The sequence below is a fragment of the Camelus bactrianus genome, chromosome 4, assembly GCF_048773025.1.
Source record: "Camelus bactrianus isolate YW-2024 breed Bactrian camel chromosome 4, ASM4877302v1, whole genome shotgun sequence".
NCBI classification, from domain to species: Eukaryota; Metazoa; Chordata; class Mammalia; order Artiodactyla; family Camelidae; genus Camelus; species Camelus bactrianus.
In genome coordinates this window covers 61,969,718-61,990,237 of record NC_133542.1, presented here as the reverse complement: position 1 = coordinate 61,990,237, position 20,520 = coordinate 61,969,718, and the positions used below count along the sequence as shown (strand labels likewise).

Below are 20,520 nucleotides of genomic sequence, written 5' to 3'. Positions count from 1 at the left end.
AAAATTCCTCTTCTTGTAAGTACACCAGTCAGATATCTCCAGGGGGTGTGATTTAGTCTACCTCATTACTTTTCCATTTAAATGGCGCCAAAAGAGCTGGGGTCACATCTGGGGCACCCGGGTTGGCACTGAAACTAGAAATCAGAAGCAGGCGTTGGGGCGCAGGTGTGAACTGTAAGGCTGATAACCACTGAGTTCAGAAGCAGGAAGAGACTGGGTTAAGAGATGAGATTCAGGATGAAGGCTTGTGACACATATATGCCCAGGTTCTGCTCTGACGTGGCATTTCTGGATGGAAAGACTGGGCTTGGTGGGTTAAAGGAATAGCAGAAGGAGGACGAGAGGTTGATTTCTAGTGCAGAGGTTAGTGTGCAGAAATTATTGCTAGCTGCAGAGACTAGGAAACTATTTCCCCCAGGATCATAAGGTAGTAAGGATTCTAGAATTTACTAGGTAATTGAACGAACAACTTCTAAATGTACTTCCTGGACTAAAAGTCTCTACTCTCAACAGGAATCAGCAAACTCTTCTTCTGAAAGGACCAGGTAGCAAACATTTGTATGGTCTAGGACAGCTACTGAACTCTGCCATTGTAATGGGAAAGCATCAAGAGACAATGTGCAAATCAGTGGATGGGACTGTGATCCAGCTGAATGTTACTGACAAAAATAGGTGGGGGCCAGATAGGCTAGAAGCCTATAGCTTGTCAACCTCTACTGTATAACCATAAATTTAATTTGAAAGAAATCTTGCTTATCTTATTATTATCATTATTTTAATTAATAGATTATTTTTAGAGCAGTTTTAAATTTATGGAAAAATTAAGTAGGAAGTACAGAGTTCCCATTACCTTCAATACCCTCTACCATATGGTTCCTCCCGTTAACATCTTGCATTCGTGTGGTATATATGTTACAACGGTTGAGCCACTATTGATACAACACTATTAACTGAAGTCCATAGTTAATTTTATGTTGTGCAGTTCTGTGGGTTTTGACAAATGCATAAAGTCATGTATCCACCATTACAGTGTCATACAAAATAGTTTCACTGTCCTAAAAATCTCCTGGGCCACCACTTCATCCCTTCTTCTCTCTCCCTGAACTCCTGATAATTACTGGTCTTTTCACTGCCTTCAAAGCTTTACCTTTTCTGGAATGTCATATTGTTGGAATCATACAGCATGTAGCCTTTCAGACTGGCTCCTCTCAAGTAGTAATATGTATTTGAAGGCTGGGGCATAGCTCAGTGGTAGAGTGCGTGCTTAGCATGCATAAATAAGGTCCTGGGTTCAGTCCCCAGGACCTTCATTAAATAAAGAAGTAAAGAAATAATATTCTTTCATGTTTTTTTGTGGCTTGTTAGCTCATTTGTTTTTATTGCTGAAAGCTGTCCCATTGTATGGATGTACCACAGTTTGTTTATCTAGTCATCTATTGAAGGATAATTTGGTTGCTTCCAAATTTTGGCAAATATGAATTAAGGTCACCGTAAACAATCATGTGCAGGGCTTTGGTAAACATCAAGAAGCACAGCTGCAGAGCTGTGGGATAAGACCCTTTGGCTTTGTAAGAAAGTGCCTAACTCCCTCTCGAAGTTGCTGTTCCTTCGTGCATTCCCACCAGCGGTGAACGCTTCCTGTTGCCCCCTGCACATCCTCACCAGCGTTTGGTATTGTCAGCATTTTCGATCTTGGCCATTCTAATAGTTACGTAGTGGTATTTTATTGTTTAACTTGAGATTCCAGAATGACGTGTGTTGTGCATCGGTTCACATGCTCGTTTGCTGTCTGTGTATCTTCTTTGGTGAGGGGTCTACTCAGCGATTTTGTCACTTTAAAAAATATGATTGTTTGTTTTCTTATTGAGGAATTTTAATGTTTTCTGAATAATTTGGGTGCAAGTCTTTTAACAGACATGTGTTTTATAAATAGTTTCTCCGTCTGTGGATTGTCTTTCAGTTTCTATAACAGTGCCTTTCACAGAGCAGATTTTAATTTTAAGAAAGTCCAACTTATCAGGTTTTCTTTAGTGGATCATACTTTTGATGTTGTATCTAAAAACCCATCACCAAACCCAAGATCACCACAATTTTCTCCTGTGTTGTCTTTTAGAAGTTTTATAGTTTTGTGTTTTAAACTTAGGCCTGTGATTAATTTGGGGTCAATTTTTGTGAAAAGTGTAAGGTGTGTGTCTAGATTGTTATTCTCATTTTTTGCATATGGATGTCTATTTGTTCCAGCACTGCTTTTTGAAGAGACTATCCCTTTGCTCCTTTATCAAATATTAGGTGATAGATTTGTGTGGCTCTATTTCTGTGCTCTCTGTTCTCTATTAGTTGTCTATTATTTCTCCAGAATCACACTGTATTGGTTACTATAGCTTTATAATAAGTCTCAGAGTTGGGTAATGTCAGTTCTCTGACTTTGTTTTTCTCCTTCGATTTTGTATTGGCTATTCTGGGTCTTTGGCCTTTCCATATAAACTTTAGAATTAGTTTGTCAATCTGTACAAAATCAGTTTTTGGGAACTTGATTTGGATTGCATTGAGTCTATATATGAACTTGGGAAGAACTGACATTTCAACAGCCTTGAACATGAACATGAATATCTTTCCATTTATTTAGATCTTTGATTTCTTTCATCTAGATTTTATAGTTGTCTTCATATAGCTCTTACACATATTTTGTTAGATTTATACCTAAGTGTTTCACTTTTTGGTGCCAATGTAAATGGTATTGTGTTTTTAATTTCCAATTCCAGTTGTTCATTGCTGGCATATTGGAAATACTTTGACTTTTGTATGTTATCTTTGCATCCTGTAATTTTGCCATAATCACTTGTTAGTTCCAGGATTTTTATTGTTGTTGCTGTTGATTCTTTGGAATTTTCTACTGTATATTATCTTTAAAAAAAAAAAAAAAAAGCCCAAATAACATTCCTGTCAGTAATAACGATGATGGTGATGGTGGTGGTGGTGATAGTTAACATTACAGAGTGTGATGTACCAGGTGCCAGGCCACCTGCACCATCTCATTTAATTCCACAACAATTTAGAATTACCAGTACCTAGAATTACCAGACTGTTATTTAGTCTCTATTACAAGTGAGGAAACTGAAATTTAGTAAATAGGGCAATGTATCCAAAATTGCAAAAGGAAATGAAACAAAACAAACAAAAAACAGTTGCAAAAGGCAGAGATAAGACTTAAACCTAGTCTTTTTTCCTAGGAAATAAATAATAACCATAGTAACAGTAACCATCTCTCAGTTAAATATGTACCAGCCTGTTTATATTCATTGCCGCTTTTGATCTTTGTAATTGAGTCTATCAATTACTATTGATACTATTATGATCCTCATTTTACAAGTGAGGTAATTGAGGCTCCTGAAATTAAATAACCTGCCCAGGATCACAGACCTAGTAAGAGGTAGAGTTTAAGATCCATTCTCAGTGAATGTGAACCACAGTTATTATAGACAAACCTGAGGCTCAACATGACCATGTGATTGCATATGACAACATGATCAGTAATTAACAAGGCTGGGAGCTAGATCCAGGGTCTTAGAAACTGAATGGAATTACATTTTGGTGTCATATTTTGAAAAGGCCCAAAATTATGTTCATTAATTGGATTTTTGTTTTCCTAGGCCCTTTTAAAATCTTGACATCCATTGGTTTTAAGGAGCACTTAAAATCCATTTCCAACTGTCCTGTAACAGTATGCACACTTCACCTTGGTTATAACATGAACTGGTTAATGTTCACATTACCTGGATTCTGGATTTGGCTGCAGCTGTTGTCAGACGTGAAAATGAAGGGATGTGAGAGATGGCTGGGCTCCTCATTAGTGCAGTGTTGCAAGAAATACGTGCAAATAGTGCTACATTTTCACCGCCTTTGGGTGTTTTCTTTCTCCATTGCTAATGACTAATAAAAAAAGATAGAAAGAGAAAGGGGAGAGAGAGAGCCACACAAACAAGAAAGCGAGTGCTATGAGATTTTCTTCTACTGCAGTAGGTTTCTCATTTTGCAAAGCTCATTTGAGATGGTTATAGTAAAGACTTCTAAGGTGCCCCTGGGAAAATGGGAAAGACAAAAGGGAAGTAGAAACTTTCAGAGGTGTGACCCCAGCCACAAATTCACACCAGCCGTTCCGAGGTCACGTGTTCTGATTCTAAAGTGTACCTATTGGGAAAGAAGGAAAGAAGAAAGAAAGGAAGGAAGGAAGGAAGAGGGAGGAAGGAAGGAAGGAAGGAATAGGAAAGGAAAGGAAAGGAAGGAAAGAAGGAAAACAAAGAGAGAGAGAGAGAGAGGGAGGGAAGGAGGGAGGAAGGAAGGAGGGAGGGAGGGAAGGAGGGAGGAAGGGAGAAAGAAAAAGAAGAAGGGAAGGGAAGGGAAGGGAACGGAACGGAACGGAAGAGTTCTCCCTCTCTAACTACAACCAGGAGTGAAGTTATTATAAATGCATTGATGCTATGTGGTCAGTTAAGATGTGGCTCTGATGTTTCCTATCTGTTGCTTTAAGTTAGTTTTGAAGCATCCTTTTATTCTTTGGAGTCCAGGCTACTGGAGGCTCCATTTCACAAACATTTTTGAGATTCTTACTCTATATACTTGATGCTTTGTTGGGAGCTGGAGAAGGAGAGAGGAGACGGAGCCTCTGGTCTCAATGTGGGGGAAATAGACATCCCACATCAATTTCAGTACCTGCTGGGCTAGGAAGAGACATATTCAGTGTGTGGTGCTGCGGGTGGGGTATTGCCTGAAGTGTAAATAATTCTCCTAGAGGTCAAGAGTAGGGTATGTGGTTAGGAAAGAATCAAATCCACCAGCGGGGGGTAAAAATCCCATAATATAAAGAAAAGAATTCCAAATTGGTGGCCACCTGTCCTGGATTCTTATTATAGCTCCATCATGTGACTTGGACAAGCTGTGTATGCTTGTCTGGAAAGGGGTAAAAGAGAAGAATGTGAGTCTTTTCCAGCTCTGAAATCTGCATCTTTCTTATTCCTAGTCAAGACAGGCTTTTTGAGAGTGTTCACTAAAACTGTGCTTGAACAGAGTTCCCTACAGCAGCAGTAGCTGCTGCTCATTAAGAGCTTGCTAGTCTCTGGGCTTCTGCTAAGCGGTTCATGTCACGGACTCTCCTAATCTTTACAGCAAGTAGGTGAGGCAAGGATGACCATTATTTACATTTTTCTGATAGGCAAACAGAGGCTCAGAAAAAGTTCAATATTCTGTCCAACCAGAGCCACATGAGAGATGGGAGGTGGATTCAAATCCAGGTGTATCTGGCTGCAAAAACTTCTTCAAAAAAGACAAGAAAGAAGATACACAGTGACCATGGGGACAGGGGTCCCCTCTGGGGACTTCCTCTTAGCCCTCTGTGCTAGAGCCATCGGGACATCTGTGTTAGTGAAGAAAGTGACCCCAGGGCTGAAAGGCACCCCCCCCACCAGAGATGGGAAGTGACTTGCTTAGGGTCACACAGCAAGTTAATGGCATGGCTCCACAGAACTGGCCTCCTGTCCGGGGAAGGACAAGCACGTGTGAGGAACCGTGAGAAGATACATTAGGATTCAGGGACGGTCAGTTTCCTCATCTCTTGGCCTCATTTGGCAAGTGCTTTTTTGCCCCTACTCTGGTACTCTGGAGATAGACATAGGTAATGGTGTGGGTTGGAGGGCTTGCAAATCAGAATATGGAGGTCCTAGTTGGACTTGAAACAGCTTTAAAGATACAGAGGTATCAGCTTCTACCCTCGACTGTGATAGAATCAGTAGCTGGACTCTTCAAGGACAGAGGGAGGGACAAACTGTAGCTTGAGGCTGGGGCTGGAGAGAGAGATCTAGGCTCAGTGGTGCCCCTCCATCCAGCAGCTGGCACCTTGGACCACTGCACATCTGTGTAAGGAGACAGGCTCTAAGCTTGCATATCATTTGGCTGCATCCGGACTGTGTGATCGGGGACAAGGCTAATTTTCATCTTCCAATCTCGTTTATAGCATCTGAAAAAACAGAGATAATGACAACACTTAGTTGGAAAAATGCAGAGGTTGGACCTAGTGATGTCGAGTTTTCCCACCTCAAGCTCTGAAGCTTTATGCCAGACTATCGGGGTCTTTGATTCCTTTTCTTGAGAACTGGAAGGACAGTGCAGGGAGATGCTCCAGAGGCCCCAGGGACAGCAGCTCAGCTTGTTCCCTGTGTTATGACAGGACAAGGAATCCCAGAGCTGACACACATGGGCAAGGAGACGGGGGCGAAGTGGCTGAGGAGAAGATAATGTTTCTCTAGCTTGCAATTTCTTTCAATTTCAGGGATCACAATTACTAGGGCAGGAGTTAGTAACAGCCATGCCTAGAATGCTAAAGTGAGTTTGGTACCACTGGTGGAAGTGATTTTGCATTTAGAGAGGGAAGGAAGGCTTCTGCAACGTCTAACCCTGGCTTCTCATTCTGTGTATGTGTGTATGTGTGTTCATGCACACCTGTGTATGAATGAGGGTGGGCCTGCAGAGAGAAAGACAGGTGTGAGCATGGTCAGAGAGGTGGGAGGAGGAGTGGAGCTGACGGCCCTGATTTAATTGTACATGACCCTAGGAAAGTGACCTCACATCTCTGAACCCAGTTTCCTCACCTTCATCGTTGAAGTAATAATATCTACTTTGCAAGATTGTTGAGCAGTGTTTTAGTTTTTCCAGGTTGCTGTGACAAAATGCTGTAGACTGGGTGGCCTATCAGCAGACATTTAGTCCTCGCCATTCTGGAGGCTGGGGAGTCAAAGATGAAGGCACTGACAGGTTCAGGGTCTGGTGAGAGCTCATTTCCCGGCTGATAGGTGGCGCCTTCTCCCTGTGTCCTCACACGGCAGAAGGGACAAGTAGCTCTCTGGGTCCTCTTTTATAAGGGCAGGAATCCCATTCATCAGGGATCCACCCCCATGACCTGATTACCTCCCAAAGGCCCCACCTTCAAATACCATCACATTGGGGATTAGATTCCAACTGATGAATTTGAGGGGAACACAAACAATCAGCCTATAGCAAGAAAGTTAAAAACAATTCCTGCAGAGTACCTAACACATGGTATGCAGTCAATATAAAGGGCAGTTACTGTTATTAAATGGGAGTCCATCTGGGACATTCAGCCAGCACTGGTATTTTCAATGATTCAACCTTCATTTTTTAGCATTTCATTTAGAGGGAAGAAACTAAATATCCCTAGCATATTTTTGCATAGTTTTTAAGAACATGGAGTTAGGCTGTTCAAAGTCCAGCTTACTAGCTCTGTGAACTCATAAGAACTCTGTACTTCTGTTCCCTCTCTTAAAAAAAAAAAATTGTAGTAAGAGTTCTTACCTTACGGAGTTGTGAGTGTGAAATGAGATATGTGCAAGGCCTTTAGAATGATGTCTAGCACAGAGTGAACAATCAATAGATAGTGGCTTTAAGAATGACACGTGCTATTCTGACACTAGCTGTCTAGGCAGGAAAGGGCGAGATGGGTGGGGCAGCAGAGATGAGTGATGCAATGACCCAGGGCCTCACAGGAGGGAGACTGCAGTACCACAGCTGAATGCCTTGTCCCCCCTCCATTTCCATTCATTCATCCATTCACTGAATAAGCACTTATTAAGTCCCCAGTGTGTGCTTCAGCCACTGTGTTGGGGCTGGATGCATAGCAGTGAGTAAGACAGACATGGTATTTATCCTGTAGTGCTCCTGGTCCAGTGAGAGAGACAGCGAGTGAGCAGCACCAGTAGTCCAGCACGAAAATGCTAGGGTAGGGGGAGGATGGGTGCTGTGGAAACCCAGGGAAGGGATGTTGAACTGTCAAATGAAGGGAAACGTGTCAGCAAGGTGTTGGAAAAACCCACAAAACTGGAGTGGGGTAGGCAGAATAATGGCCTCCAAGATGTCCGTGTTTAATCCCTGGAATAAATTATCTCGCATGGAAAAGGGAGATCAAGGTGCAGGTTGAAGTGAGGTTGCTAATAGTTGATCTTGACATAAAGAGCTGATGCTGGATTATCCAAGCAGGCCCATGAAATCCCAGGGGTCCTTAAAGTGGAAGAGGGAGGAAGAGAGGAGGTCAGAGCGATGTGATTCCAGAAGGACTGGACTTGCCTTGGCTAGCTTTGAAGATGGAGCCTAGGAATGTGGGCAGCCTCAAAAAGCTGGAAAATGCAAGGAAAGAAAGTCTTGTTTAGAGCCTCCAGGAAGTGTGCAACCCTGTTGATGCCTTGATTGTAGTCCAGAAACCCGTGTCAGCCATCTGACTCGCAGAACTGTTAAAAGGTAACGAGTTTATGTTGTGTTAAGCCACTAAGGTTGCAGTGATTTGTTATGGCAGCAACAGAACACACATACATGGAGCTAATGATATTTTTGAGTTAGGACCATCATTTTAGAAAATCATTCTGGCCACAGGATGGTAAATGAGTTGGAGAGGCGAGGCTGGGTGCAGAGAATGTGGTTAACAGGCTATTGTGATAGGCCCTGGGAGAGGGCAGGATGGCTTAAGCCAGGACTGACAGCTGTTATGTGCTGCGTCTGTACCAGAGGGGTGTCAGCCAAATAGATCCCTGCATCCAAGACCTGCAGAGCCTGGGATGGGGACAGACACACAGTGAACAGCCCCCTCCACCCCGCCGGCAGCACTGCCTGACTTACCCCACAACTCTCCCTCCACCCGCCACCACGTGCAATTAGGATCGAGACCTGCAGGTTCCACCTCCAGAGTCTCTCTCTAACCTGTCCCTCTCCCCTATATTCTGCCACACAACTACTCCCCCATGTCTTGGCTGTGTTGCTGCAAAACCTCATACCTGGTCTCCCTCCCCTTGAGCCTTGTTCCTTTCCCAGCCCACCCTCTACCCGGCATCCACACCATCTTTCTAAAGCTCCAGTCAGATGGCACCACTCTCTTGTTTAAAACCCTGTAATGGTTTCCTTACCATCACGTAGAAGACTCAGAAAATCTGATTCCTTCCTGCCCCTCACTAGCCCATCTTTGCTTTTTACTCAGAGCTTCTACACTTGGAGCTTAGCTTTTTCCAATATCCAGAATGTGCCATATTAGTATTTCTCTCTCTCTCTCTCTCTCTCTCTCTCTCTCTCTCTCTCTCTCTCTCTCTCACACACACACACACACACCTTTGAACTATTGCACGTGCTATTACTTCTACCTGGGTCCCACCTTAACCCTAACTGATCTCCCTTCCTTGCTCTCTCCCTGGATAGCCCCTCCCATTGGTCAAGACTCACCTCTTCCAGGGAGCCTTCCAGGCCTCTCCAGTCTGTGTTAAGTGCCTCTTCTCTTTACTCCCTGGGTCTCTGAACCTCCTCTGTGAATCTTAAACTATCAAACTAACCTATAACCATCTCTTTAAACAGTAAAAGGTTCAAACATCTTTCCACTGCAACTCAGTCATGCAAAACACTGGTCTTCTTAATTTTCTACAGCTGACATAATCTTTCCCTCAAGTTTTCATTCCACTGATAGCAAAAAAAAGTAGTTCAACTTGCCAATTAAGGATACAGAACATATTCTTCAAGGTAAATATTTAGTCCATTCAAAGTTGAACCCTTCACCAACCAGCCCTGTCTTTGCCTTACCAGGAAGTCTTCCCCAACCTCCAGTTGGCCTCAGGGTGCAGGCAGTGCTGATGGGAGAAGGACGTTGGTACAAATGTGATCTGTTGGATGCTTTCTGGCATTTACTATGTGATTTCCTGTTTGAGCTTGGATCCCAGCCTTGCCTGGCATCCATTGTGATGCGGGTGGTCTTGGGCGTTCTTTTGAGAGGGGCTGAGTGTCAGAATCCAGAGTCCTGAGGCCTCTACTCTCTGAAGAACCCTTGTTCCAATCCCAGGCTCCCCATCCCTGCCTCTGTGGGAGCAGGGAGGTTATGCCAGGAAGTCCCATCAGCTTTAATTCCTCCACACTGTGGGTGCAGGACTTGGGGGGCTGACTCCTGCTGGCCTCCTGCTCACCCGCTGCTGCCCTCTCATGGGGCCTCCTGTTGGCTTGTCGGATGCAGGGGATCACATATCCCCCAGGCTACAGCCTGTTCTGGGGTAGGGGGACAAACCCTGTTGCTCCTGCTCAAACTCCCTTAGACTTGCCCCAAACCCTTGTTGATATTTCAGCATTTTTTGACACTGCCCTTGAAGCTGGGGTGAGTAGGGAGGAGAGTTGGCTTCCAAAAAGGCCAGAAAGAGGTTCAGTGACTCTCAAGCCCGAACCCCTAGCCTCCAGGCTTTCTTTCCTCAGCAATTCCTCCCCACACTAGTGGCAGAAAAAAGGGCTTTCTCTAACCTCTTCCTATCTGGTGGGCACTTCCCGGAGGTCAGAGCCTGCACCGACCGTACATGGAAATAAGACATCTGGGTTGGCCAGGCCTGCCTTTGATACATAAGGGAACCTTCACGCCCAGCACAGGCTGGCTTTCAAAACCATTGTCTGGCTCAAGACACTACAAAGTCAGCTTTGAGATCTAGCCCCAAGCTGAGTGATGGCACCCTTTCTTTTCTAGAAGGTGTCTGCTCTTCTACCTAAGGGGCGCATGCCTTTGATTTAGCAGGCAGGGCACCACGGACCAATATGATCTGTGGGGAATGAAAAATGCTCATTGTAACATTTTCCAAACCATTATTCACCTGGCACACATTTGCACATGTATGTGGGAATCATGCGTATGCAAGTCTCCTGGGCTGTGAGCGTCTTGAGGGTGGGGAATGTTTGTTTTCCCAATGCCTGGCATATAATCTTGAAACTTTGTTGAATGAATGAATGAATGACTGAATCTGAAGTGCTTGAGTGGAGAACTTATACCAAGACCACTATTTAAGAAGCAGACCACATGAGAACTAAGTTTCTAACTGTTCCCCCAGAAGGGCAGAGGTGGAGGATGGGCATGGACAAGCGGGAACATGCATTTAATCACGGGGAGACCCTATGACTTGAGAATGGCTGCAAAATCTAGGCCAGCGTCTCTCAATCAGGCATTCGGAGAAATAAATAGTTTGCATCCATCCCTCCTCCCAGTTCCAGAGGTAAGGAGTGGCTTCCCCAAACCACCCAGCCAGGCAGTGACAGAGCCAAGATGAGGACAGTCCCCCAACTCCTTGATCACAGAGGAAACCACATCTCAGCCAAGGTTGCCTCTCTTGGCAGAAAGACTCAGATGAGCTGGAGGCGAAGGAGGGGTCATGGTTTAAACCAGGGGCGATGTCCTTGTCGGTACTGGGAGTTCGATGGCACTCTTTCTGGAGGCTTTGGGCCGCTTAGGGAGAAACAGGGAGCGTGGACCCCTCCCTGCGAACTCAACATCATGCCTTCCCTCCACTGAGAAAAGGCTGCAGATACTGCTGGCTCTGGGATGATTTACTTCCGCGAAATACCTCAATTTAAATGCTAATTTCCCCAGAACTGAGGGGTGATCAGCTCTTACATGCTGGTGGCTATGTATTAATGTATCCAAAAACGCTCACACATATTCTTAAATGGAGGCGGGCAGGAGGGAAAACCCTGGGAAGGGTGGGGGGAGGATGGCTCAGTGGCCCAGCTTCCCTTGCTGGTGAGTCCTGTTAGTATGGCTGATGAGAGGGAAGCCACCCAAGGTGCATGCTCTGTGGAAGTGCTCTATGGGTTCCTGTCACTGGGAGGTCATAAGCAGGTGGCATGGAGGGCGAGGAGGCCCACCTCCACCTCTGCGCACAATTCAGTAGAAGTTAGGGAGCGCTTATGCTTATGCTTGTGAGTGGCACTGTGCTGGGCTCTCGGATCTCCAAGAGATCCGGAATCTGCTGTAAGATTCAGGAAAAGGGACTAGCATTAAAGAGAACTCTACATGAATCCTCCTTCTTACTCCTTGACGTTGAACTCCTGACTCCCGTTTTACAGATGGAGTCAGCAAGGCTCATAAAATGTAGGTCTCCAAGGTCACACAAAAATTTGGACCCATGTCTCTATGACTTCTGAGCCTGTGCCTTTTCCACCACTGGTTCCCACATTGGCTGCTGGAATCTACCCTCAGACAAGATGCATGAAAGAAAAGTGACAAGAAAGATTTATTCCAAGTGGGGAAAGTTGGAATGGATTCTTAGAAGAGATGGTTTTTTTAACTGGTCCTCCTGTTTCCTGCTAGCAGTCCTCACCCCGCCCCATCCCCTGCACCTCCTCCCCAAGCCGAATGCACACATGTACTCACGTGTTTAGCAAGAGTGGGAGGTCTGACTGGCCTCTGCTTAGGGGGATCACCTTTTCCCATCTGGTCCCCACTCCATGGGAGCCAGGGTGTCTGCAAACTTAGGAAGTTAGAGGAAGAAAGTAGGGTTTTGAAGCTTCTTGCAGAAAAGCTGGCATCTTAGACTAAAATCCCCAACATCCCTTAGATCCTGAGGCATCCTGGGACCCTGTAACCAAATATCAGAAAGGACTCCACGAAGGTTGTGCACACATTACTTTTGTCTGGGTTTCCTTCCTTTGCTGCCTCAAAAGATGTTCATTGAGCACCTACTTTGCATGCGGTTTGCACTGTGTGAGGTCCTGGGGAGGGGGACAGTCACAACCCTGGCCCCCATGGAGTGCAGAGTCTAGTGAGAGAGGTAGGTATCCCACAAGGTCCCTTTGAGCACGTCTGGGTTAGGAACTCTGAAGCTCTTCATGGAAGAATAGGGCAGGATGCTATGAGAGGGTGCAACAGGGGAACGGACTCTGAGAAGGTTTCTCAAGGGCAGAGAAATTACATGTGGTCTGAGTGACAAGTAGGAGTTGGCCTGGTTCAGGGCAGTGGTGGGCAAGAGCTTTCCAGAGAGAAGGCACATCCCAAGTGGACCTTTTGTGGGAAGTGAGTGTGCCCCAGGAGAGGAACTTACAGCCAGTCAGTGGGGCTGAACAGTGGGCAGGGGGCAGTGGTTCCCAAAACAAGGCAGAAAGAATAGGCAGGGGCTGGACGGTGAAGACCTCGTAGACCTTCAGTCTGTGCTTCGTGCTCCTCCAGGCACCTCCTCTGACTCTCCACTGCTGTACCCCTGGTGTGCAGATCCGCCCCTGGAGCGCGGGAGACCCCAGTGCATGTTTGTGGAATGAAAGAGACCTCTCCCAGAGTGCTCCTGAGTCCCCGGGGCCCAGGATCTGCTATTTAAAAAATCTGATGAATTGTTTCTATATAGTGTCAGTTGAGACTGAACTCTTTTCATAGATATTTGGGGGGAGATGTTTGTCTCAAGAAACACAGCCCTTTTTCTGTTTGAGACACGACATCCACTTGTGCAGACACACACAGACATGTGCATACAGCTCCATCCACGGGCACAAAAGCACATCCCTCTGGTGGTTAACAACAGAGCTGCCTGGTCTCAGGTTATCTGCGTGATCAAGAGCGTGGGCTGTGGAATGATCCACTGAACGCGTGTTTACTGGGAACCAGGTGCTAAACTAGGAGCCCCACTGCACTTCCCAACTGTGGACTTCAGTTGAACAAGCTCCTTAACCTCTCTGAGTATCCATTTCTTCATCTACAATATGGGAGTAATAATAGTAGTTAGAGAATTCTCATGTGGTTAAAATCACACACACACACACATCTTGGCACAGTACCTAGAACATAGCTGATGATTAACAAATATGATCAATAAGCAAATATTACTTACTCTTCTTCCTGTCTTCCTATTATTAGGATTAGTTAGTTGCCTGGTAGTACACACACACACACACACACACACACACACACACACACATGAATGTACACCCACACAAACTCCAATACTCTGAATTTGATTTCGGGTCAACTGAGTTTAAGCCAGCACTGTGCCATCCTCCTTGTCACCTTCCCCGAGTGGGTGGATTCTGAAGCTGCTGTCTGGGTTCTGTCTGAGGTCCTCAGCCCAGAGGAACTTTCCCAGCACAGCCGTTCCCGTTGGTGTTTTGCCTCTGGGGAGAGTTGATTGATGCGAAGGCCCTGGGCGCCCTCTGCTGGCAGAGGCCATGCAGGACTTGTCGTGTCGCCCAGGCAGCCGTGAAGGGACCCAGTCCTGAGGGACCGTCCTTGGTCCTTGGTCTTTGCCGTTGCTGTCTCGTCATTCCTTGCTTCTCCCCTACTTCGCTCCCTCCTCACTGTCCGTACTAGCCTATGAGCCTCTACCCTTCCATTGTCTCCCTCCTTCTCATGCACTTCCTCAAGACCCTCTCTGCTTCCTGGAAGTTCAAGGAGAAAACCATCTTTTGAGAGAAGGGGAGTCATGAGCCAGGCACTCTACCATCCTGAAGTCACCCACTGTGCTGCCACTCATTGTCCCTTTGAGGTGAGGTTTGCCACACAGTCAAGCCCAGCTTGAACAAGGCAGAGGGATTAGAGGAGAGGGACGTGGGGGTGGACAGAGTGGCACTGTCTCCTCCCCTGCGATTATAAAATTACTGCCAGAGAAGATGTGAAATGTGACCCTGGGTGGTAAAGTGAAAAAAAAGCTTGCCTTCAGTGCACCCCAGTGCACTCGGCGTGTAGTCCAGGGAAGTCACTTCACGTCTGAGAGCTATTTCCCCATCAGCTGGTTGGGGAGTGTAATCATGTCCATCTCATGGCACTGGAGTCGGGGTTGGTGAGGCCACCTGGAGAGCAGAGCACCTGGTGTGCAGTCAGGTCATAATGAGTAACAGCCCGCTTCCCTCTGCCTGTCTGGGCTCAGTGCACTCGAGCCTGCTACGGCTCTTCCAGCTTTGACAGCCTGTGTTACGTCACAAGCAGCATTTTCAGTGCCCTGCATCTGTGCAGTGATGAGGAGTGTGAGCTCTGGGGCCAGACCACCTGAGATGTCCCACTTCCCAACTGTGGTCTTGAGTAGTTACTTAATGGCTTTGTGCTTCAGCTTTTCCACCTCCAATCCGAGGTTCCTAACAGTGCCTAATTCGTATGGTTAGGTGAGAACTAGTGTAAAGGACTTGGAATAGTGCCTCGTGTGTAGTAGATGCTCAACAAACAGCTACTGCCATCATCGTTGTTAGTGTCATTTCACTACAGCAGCCTGAATGGCTCTTAAGATCCCCATTTTACAGATGAGAATGTTGAGGTTTGAGTGGTTTGCTCCAGGTTACACAACTAGGATGCTGTGTGGGCAAAAGAGGCGCCCAGTCTTCAGAGTCATCTCACTCTTGCCCTCTCCTATCCATGGAACAGGTGTGTGGGTCTCATGGGGGAGGGACCCTTGGCCAGAAGCCTCCAGCCTGCTCGGGTCCCTGATAGCTGGTCCCACTGGGTATTCTGCATAGCTGATGCCTTGTCTCCCCCACATGGCTGAGAAGATCTAGAGGACAAGGGGAGAATCCAGTCTATCCCTGGATCCCTCTTACCCAGCCCAGGGCTCCACCCCGAGAGTGTGTGCTCAGCTCACGTTGGTTCAATACCCAGGGCATGGGGACACTCTCCACCTCATTATGTATCTAAGGGAAGGTCTGTATCACCAGAGGCCACCTCATGAGGGGGACAGGAGGAAACTTAGTTCCTTAGGCTCTGACAAGTTTACATGCTACCTGGGGGCACTTCCATGGCTGTTCCACATGTTCAAGTTTACAGACAAATTCAAAGCCAGCCTCCAACACCTAGGCAGCACCCATGAGCACAGGCACACTTGTAGGCATAAGCAAGTACAGTGCCACAGACAGACGAGGGCACACCTATGACACACAAAACAGCATGCTTAAATGTACACGTGTGGACCTAGAAACTCGCCATCGTGCACATGCATGCCGGGAAGACAGTCCCGGCCCCAGCCGCTCACCTTACCAGGTGTGCGGTCAGACAGATCTGGGTTCCAACCCCAACTCTGCCACCTCTTACCCCTGCACCTCATTTTTTTTCTTATCTGTACAATGAAGATAATGATAGCTCTTTTTTTAGTCGGTATGAAGATTAAATGATAAAAAGGGATGTAAAGTGCTTAGCCAGATCTTAGCAAATTATAAGGATTCAATACATAAATGGTCAGAGATGATGATGACGACGACGACGACGACGACGGAGATGCTGGTGATGTGGAAGATGGAGATAATATGTCCTCCTCCGGACTCTGACCTGCTCAGGGGATCAGACACGGAGAAGGTGTTCACTAAATGAGTGAATTGGTGGTGAGCTTCGCAGTTGCCTGGGGGTGGAATGTGTGGGGACGTGGAGCACAGACAGGAGGGTGACCCAGGCCGCACATCACCTGCATAGCCGCATAGCCGCATAGCCGAGATCCAGCTTCAAACGTGTTGCTTTGGCATCACAGATTTTTGTTTGCCAATTTCTGATTTTCATTTCAAGGTTTCCCATTCAAAACAGATTGATAAACATCCCTCTCCCTCTGTTCTCCTCCTCCTGCTCCTCTTCCCCCTCCTTGTCCTCTCCAGATTGTGGGGAGTGTCTCTAACTCTGAGGATTTCTGAATAGCAAGGGACCTCAAAAGTCAGATTTGAGTACAGAAATGCCCTGGATACTGTCCATGCCAAGTGGCTGTCAAGCTTCCTACTTGCATACTCCCAGCTACAGCAAGCTCACCACCTCTCAGTGGCAGGCTGTTCAATTTTTAGGCAGGTCTATTGTCTAGAAGATTGAAGCCTGCCTCCCTGTGATACAATATCACCCTTCCCCTCCCCTTAAGACTACCTTTGTTCAGGGTTCAGTGCCCAGAGGGTACCCCAGAGTCTGTCTTCTGTTTCCTGGGCTGGCCCTGCAGGGAAGGGACAGAGGCACCTGCAGAAGTTAGGGCAAGAAAGAGTACTAGCCTAGGAGTGGGGAGACCTGGTTTTGAGTCTAAGCCATTGTTTGTGAGCAATTCGCTCCCCTTCTCAGGGCCTCAGTGTCCCCATGTGTAAAAGGAGTGGTTTGATGCAAAAGATCTCTTAGGATCCTCCATTTAGCACACAAACACCTATTCTTTCCAGACTTCCCTTCTCCATTTTAACTTCACCCCGTCTTTCTTCAAGCACTCCATGCTGTCCTCAGATCTCTCACATCCTGGCTCACATCGTCACTGCTTATGTAAGGGGACATTTAGCAACCATATTTACAGTTTATAGAACCTCAGACTGTGTCTTAAGCAATTGGCAGCTTTATCCCACGAAGTGTTTATAACTACCCTGAGATCTCACTTTTATAGACAAGGAAACTAAAGTTCTGAGTGGACTGGGAGCCTACTCGAGGTTGTGTAGCTAGTAAGTGGAGAGCCTTGATTCAAGCCCCTGCTGCCAGAGTCTAGAGTCTGTTGTTAGCACCATGTTCTCAAAGATGGGACTGAGGGAGCCAGAGGCATCGCAGCAAGGCCGCCCACCCACTCGTGAGCCTCTCTTCTGCCTGCGAACCTCCTGCCCTCCTGCCCTGCCGCCCCCGCAGCCTCCACGTCCTCCTCGATCTGGCAGTGTCTCTGCTCCTCTCCACAGGGAGAACAACTTCATCAAGGACTTCCCTCAGCTGGCCGACGGGCTGTTGGTGATCCCGCTGCCGGTGGAGGAGCAGTGCAGGGGGGTCCTCTCCGAGCCCCTCCCGGACCTCCAGCGGCTCACTGGTAAGGCACATGCGCTGGGCCCCTCCCAGGCCTCCCTGCCGACGTGCCTGGTCTCCAGGACACATCAGCCCTCAGCACGTCCGCTGGGCCTCCACATTTGAGGGGGATGGGGTGTGAAAGGGACCTGCCCTTCCCTGGGCCCCTGCTGGCTGTGCAGAACTGGGGTCTTCCCTGAGCTCTGAGCTGAGGCCAGGTTTACTCTCTTAGCAAATGCAGTGTTAATAACTGTAGTCACTGGTTAGATCCCAAAACATGTTTATCCCACATAACCGAACCTCTGTACCCTTTGACCAGCATCTCCTCATTTTCCCCATCCAACCACCATCCTACTCTCTGCTTTTAAGAGTTCAACTGTTTTTAGATTCCACCTATAAGTGAGGTCATGCAGTTCATTTTTAACTCATCTTAAAATAAACCAAGTGGACCCCACCACCCCAACCAGGAACCTCTCTCACTTGAAAGCACTTCAGTTACACAGCTTGTTCATGAGCATGGGCACTGAGCCATCCTGTGGGGTGGGTGTTATTTTTTTCTCATTTTATAGATGAGGAGTCTAGACTCAGAGAGGTAAAGGGACCAGCTGAAGGTCACACAGCAAATCTACAAGGACTAGAACCAGCTGCCGTGGCTCCGGGTCTCCTGCCCTTTTCACTCCACTCTGTGGCTCCCTGCGTCCCCGCTCCCCCCCCAGCCTGTCTCTCCTTTACTGAGAAGCTCTCTTCTGCAGGCTCTCCTGAGGCTCATGTTTTCATCCCACTGCAGGGTGCCCTCTGCTTTTCTTCATTTTCTCTTTTTTTGGGAGACTTTCCCAAGATTCAAGGGCCCTGGCTCTGCCTTTGTGATACAGTACCTTGTGGTTCTGCATTAGTGGTACACACTGTTAGGATTTTTTTTTCAATTCAGGTATCTTTGGAGGTGTCCTAATAAAGGAACTGTCACATTTTAAGAGTTAATTTCTTCTTAATTACCAGAAAAAATAACCTCCCTCATCCCAGGGTTTCATTTTACCCCTAATCCTTGGGTGGGGGTCTAGGATGGAGTCAGGTAAGATGGGGGTCAGGGATTGAGGAAGGACCAGGGATGAGCTTGCGGTCAGGAATGGGATGCGAGTGAGTGAGTGAGTCAATAGATAGGTATTTACTGAGAGCCTACTCTGTGCCAGGCTCCGTTTTGACTCTGCAGGAGTAGGCGTAATATAGACCATGGCCTTGACCTCAAGAAGATGACATTTCACGGAAGGGGCTTATATTCCTGGCTGGAACCCAGGAAGGACCAGGGATGGGGGAAAGTGAGGATAGAGTGATGATCACTTACGGGGGAAGCCTAGAGATGAGAGACAGAGATGGTTTTGTGAATTTCTTAATAATCAAAAGAGATAGTTTTTTTTTTCTTTTTCCTTTTGGACACAATGCCACCAAGTGAATGAGCTGCATCAACAGCCTGCAGCAAAGCGCTCTGCCTCCCTGTCTTGGGTATGGCCCCGGTCACCGACACCCCCCGCAAGACTGCTCGGAACTAGGACAAGCACTAATAGATGGGGCAGAGGCTGCCTGGGTGCTGGTGTCTGGTCTTCCTGTGCAGACTGTTTTCTCTGCCCTGACTCGAAACACAGCCCCCTCCCTCTCTTCCACCCGCTCTCCTCCTCTCCCTAGTGTCCGCAGAGGAAAGACAGGACAGGCAGAGCAGATAAACAGAGAGGACATATTTATAACAAAACAACCTCGCTCCAGTGGACATACCTTTGGGGATCATGAATATTTTACTTTCAAATGAAAGCCTGTAAAAAATTATATTATTCCTGAAAAGGCTGTGGAGGAAAAAAAAAATGACAGTAATGGACTTTAATACTGCAGTAATGTCCAGGAAGAAATCATTTGTTCCAAAGAGATTCTCATTTTAATCTTGGTATCAAATATCTTTTTAAGTACCTCCTCACCAGAGGACAAGAGAGAAGGATAGAAAATGTGCCTGCCGTTTGCAGAGGGTATAGAACAACAATACTGCTAACTGCTGATGTGATTAGCATTTTTTTTCGTGAATCTTTTTTCCTGATTATAAGAAAGTACGCAGTGATCAGAGAGGAACATTTAGAAAGCGGAGCTGAATATAAATCAGAAATCAAGAATCTTTAACACAGCCGTCACTCCGAGTTAACCACTTGCTAACGTTTTGTTGTGTGTTTTTCCTTTGTTTATGTTTTATCTACACTTGTGTTTTGCAAAATGCATTCTGCGGAACGTGAGTTCCAGTGGACCCTAAAAGCAGGGCTCCTTGACCAAAGAAGTTTGTGCAATGCTACACACTACCTTCATGTACCTTTAAAATGCATATTAATTTATTCAAGGTCCTGAGAAATTATAGTTTTTTAAAAATTTTGTTCAACTCTGTTCAGCCAGTTTCTCAGTCTTGTTTGAAATGGGAACCTTTTATCTGTCCACACGGGTATTTTACATGATTCCAAAGGACATCTCGTGTTTCCATGTTAGGAAACAATGGTCCACACTGGGGTGGGCAAACATAAAAGATCAGATAGTAAATGTCTGAGGCTTTGCACGCGGTCTCTGTCACAACTGCTCAGCTCTGCCATCATCGTGTAAAATAGCCTTAGGCAATGTGATGAGCGGCTGGGGTTCACTGGCCCCCAGTCTGCAGGGATGCATTTCTGGGTCACCAGAGGACTTCCGCTGCTATTAGTTCATTTGAGTCTCACAAGGCACCTATGAAATAAGGTCAGCCTAGGGAGTCATGGTATCAGATAGGGAAACTGAGGCACCATGACGTCTAGCATCCCCTGGCAAATTGCCCTCAGGACTAAGTGGAACTTTAAATCCCTTCTTGCTTGTAGGGTAAAGGGGCCATGTAATCTGTGGGGCAGAAAGAAAAGACAGGTTTGGAGCCGAGATCAGAGGCCAGGAGGGGAAGAGGTCTGGAGGTGGGATCCAGATAAAGCTGTCAGCCCCAGAGAGAGCCCGCA

At 46.7% G+C, this 20,520-nt stretch overlaps 1 protein-coding gene across 4 annotated transcripts in view; it reads left to right on the top strand.

The window, feature by feature from the left end:
• Positions 1 to 20,520, top strand: part of ASTN2 (astrotactin 2) — an 800,009-nt gene that overhangs the window by 558,644 nt on the left and 220,845 nt on the right. For all 4 annotated transcript variants that reach the window (XM_074362105.1, XM_074362106.1, XM_074362104.1 and 1 more), the window contains one exon: positions 17,422 to 17,546. In XM_074362105.1, coding sequence (XP_074218206.1) covers positions 17,422 to 17,546 — 125 coding nt within the window. The remainder of the gene's footprint in view (positions 1 to 17,421; positions 17,547 to 20,520) is intronic.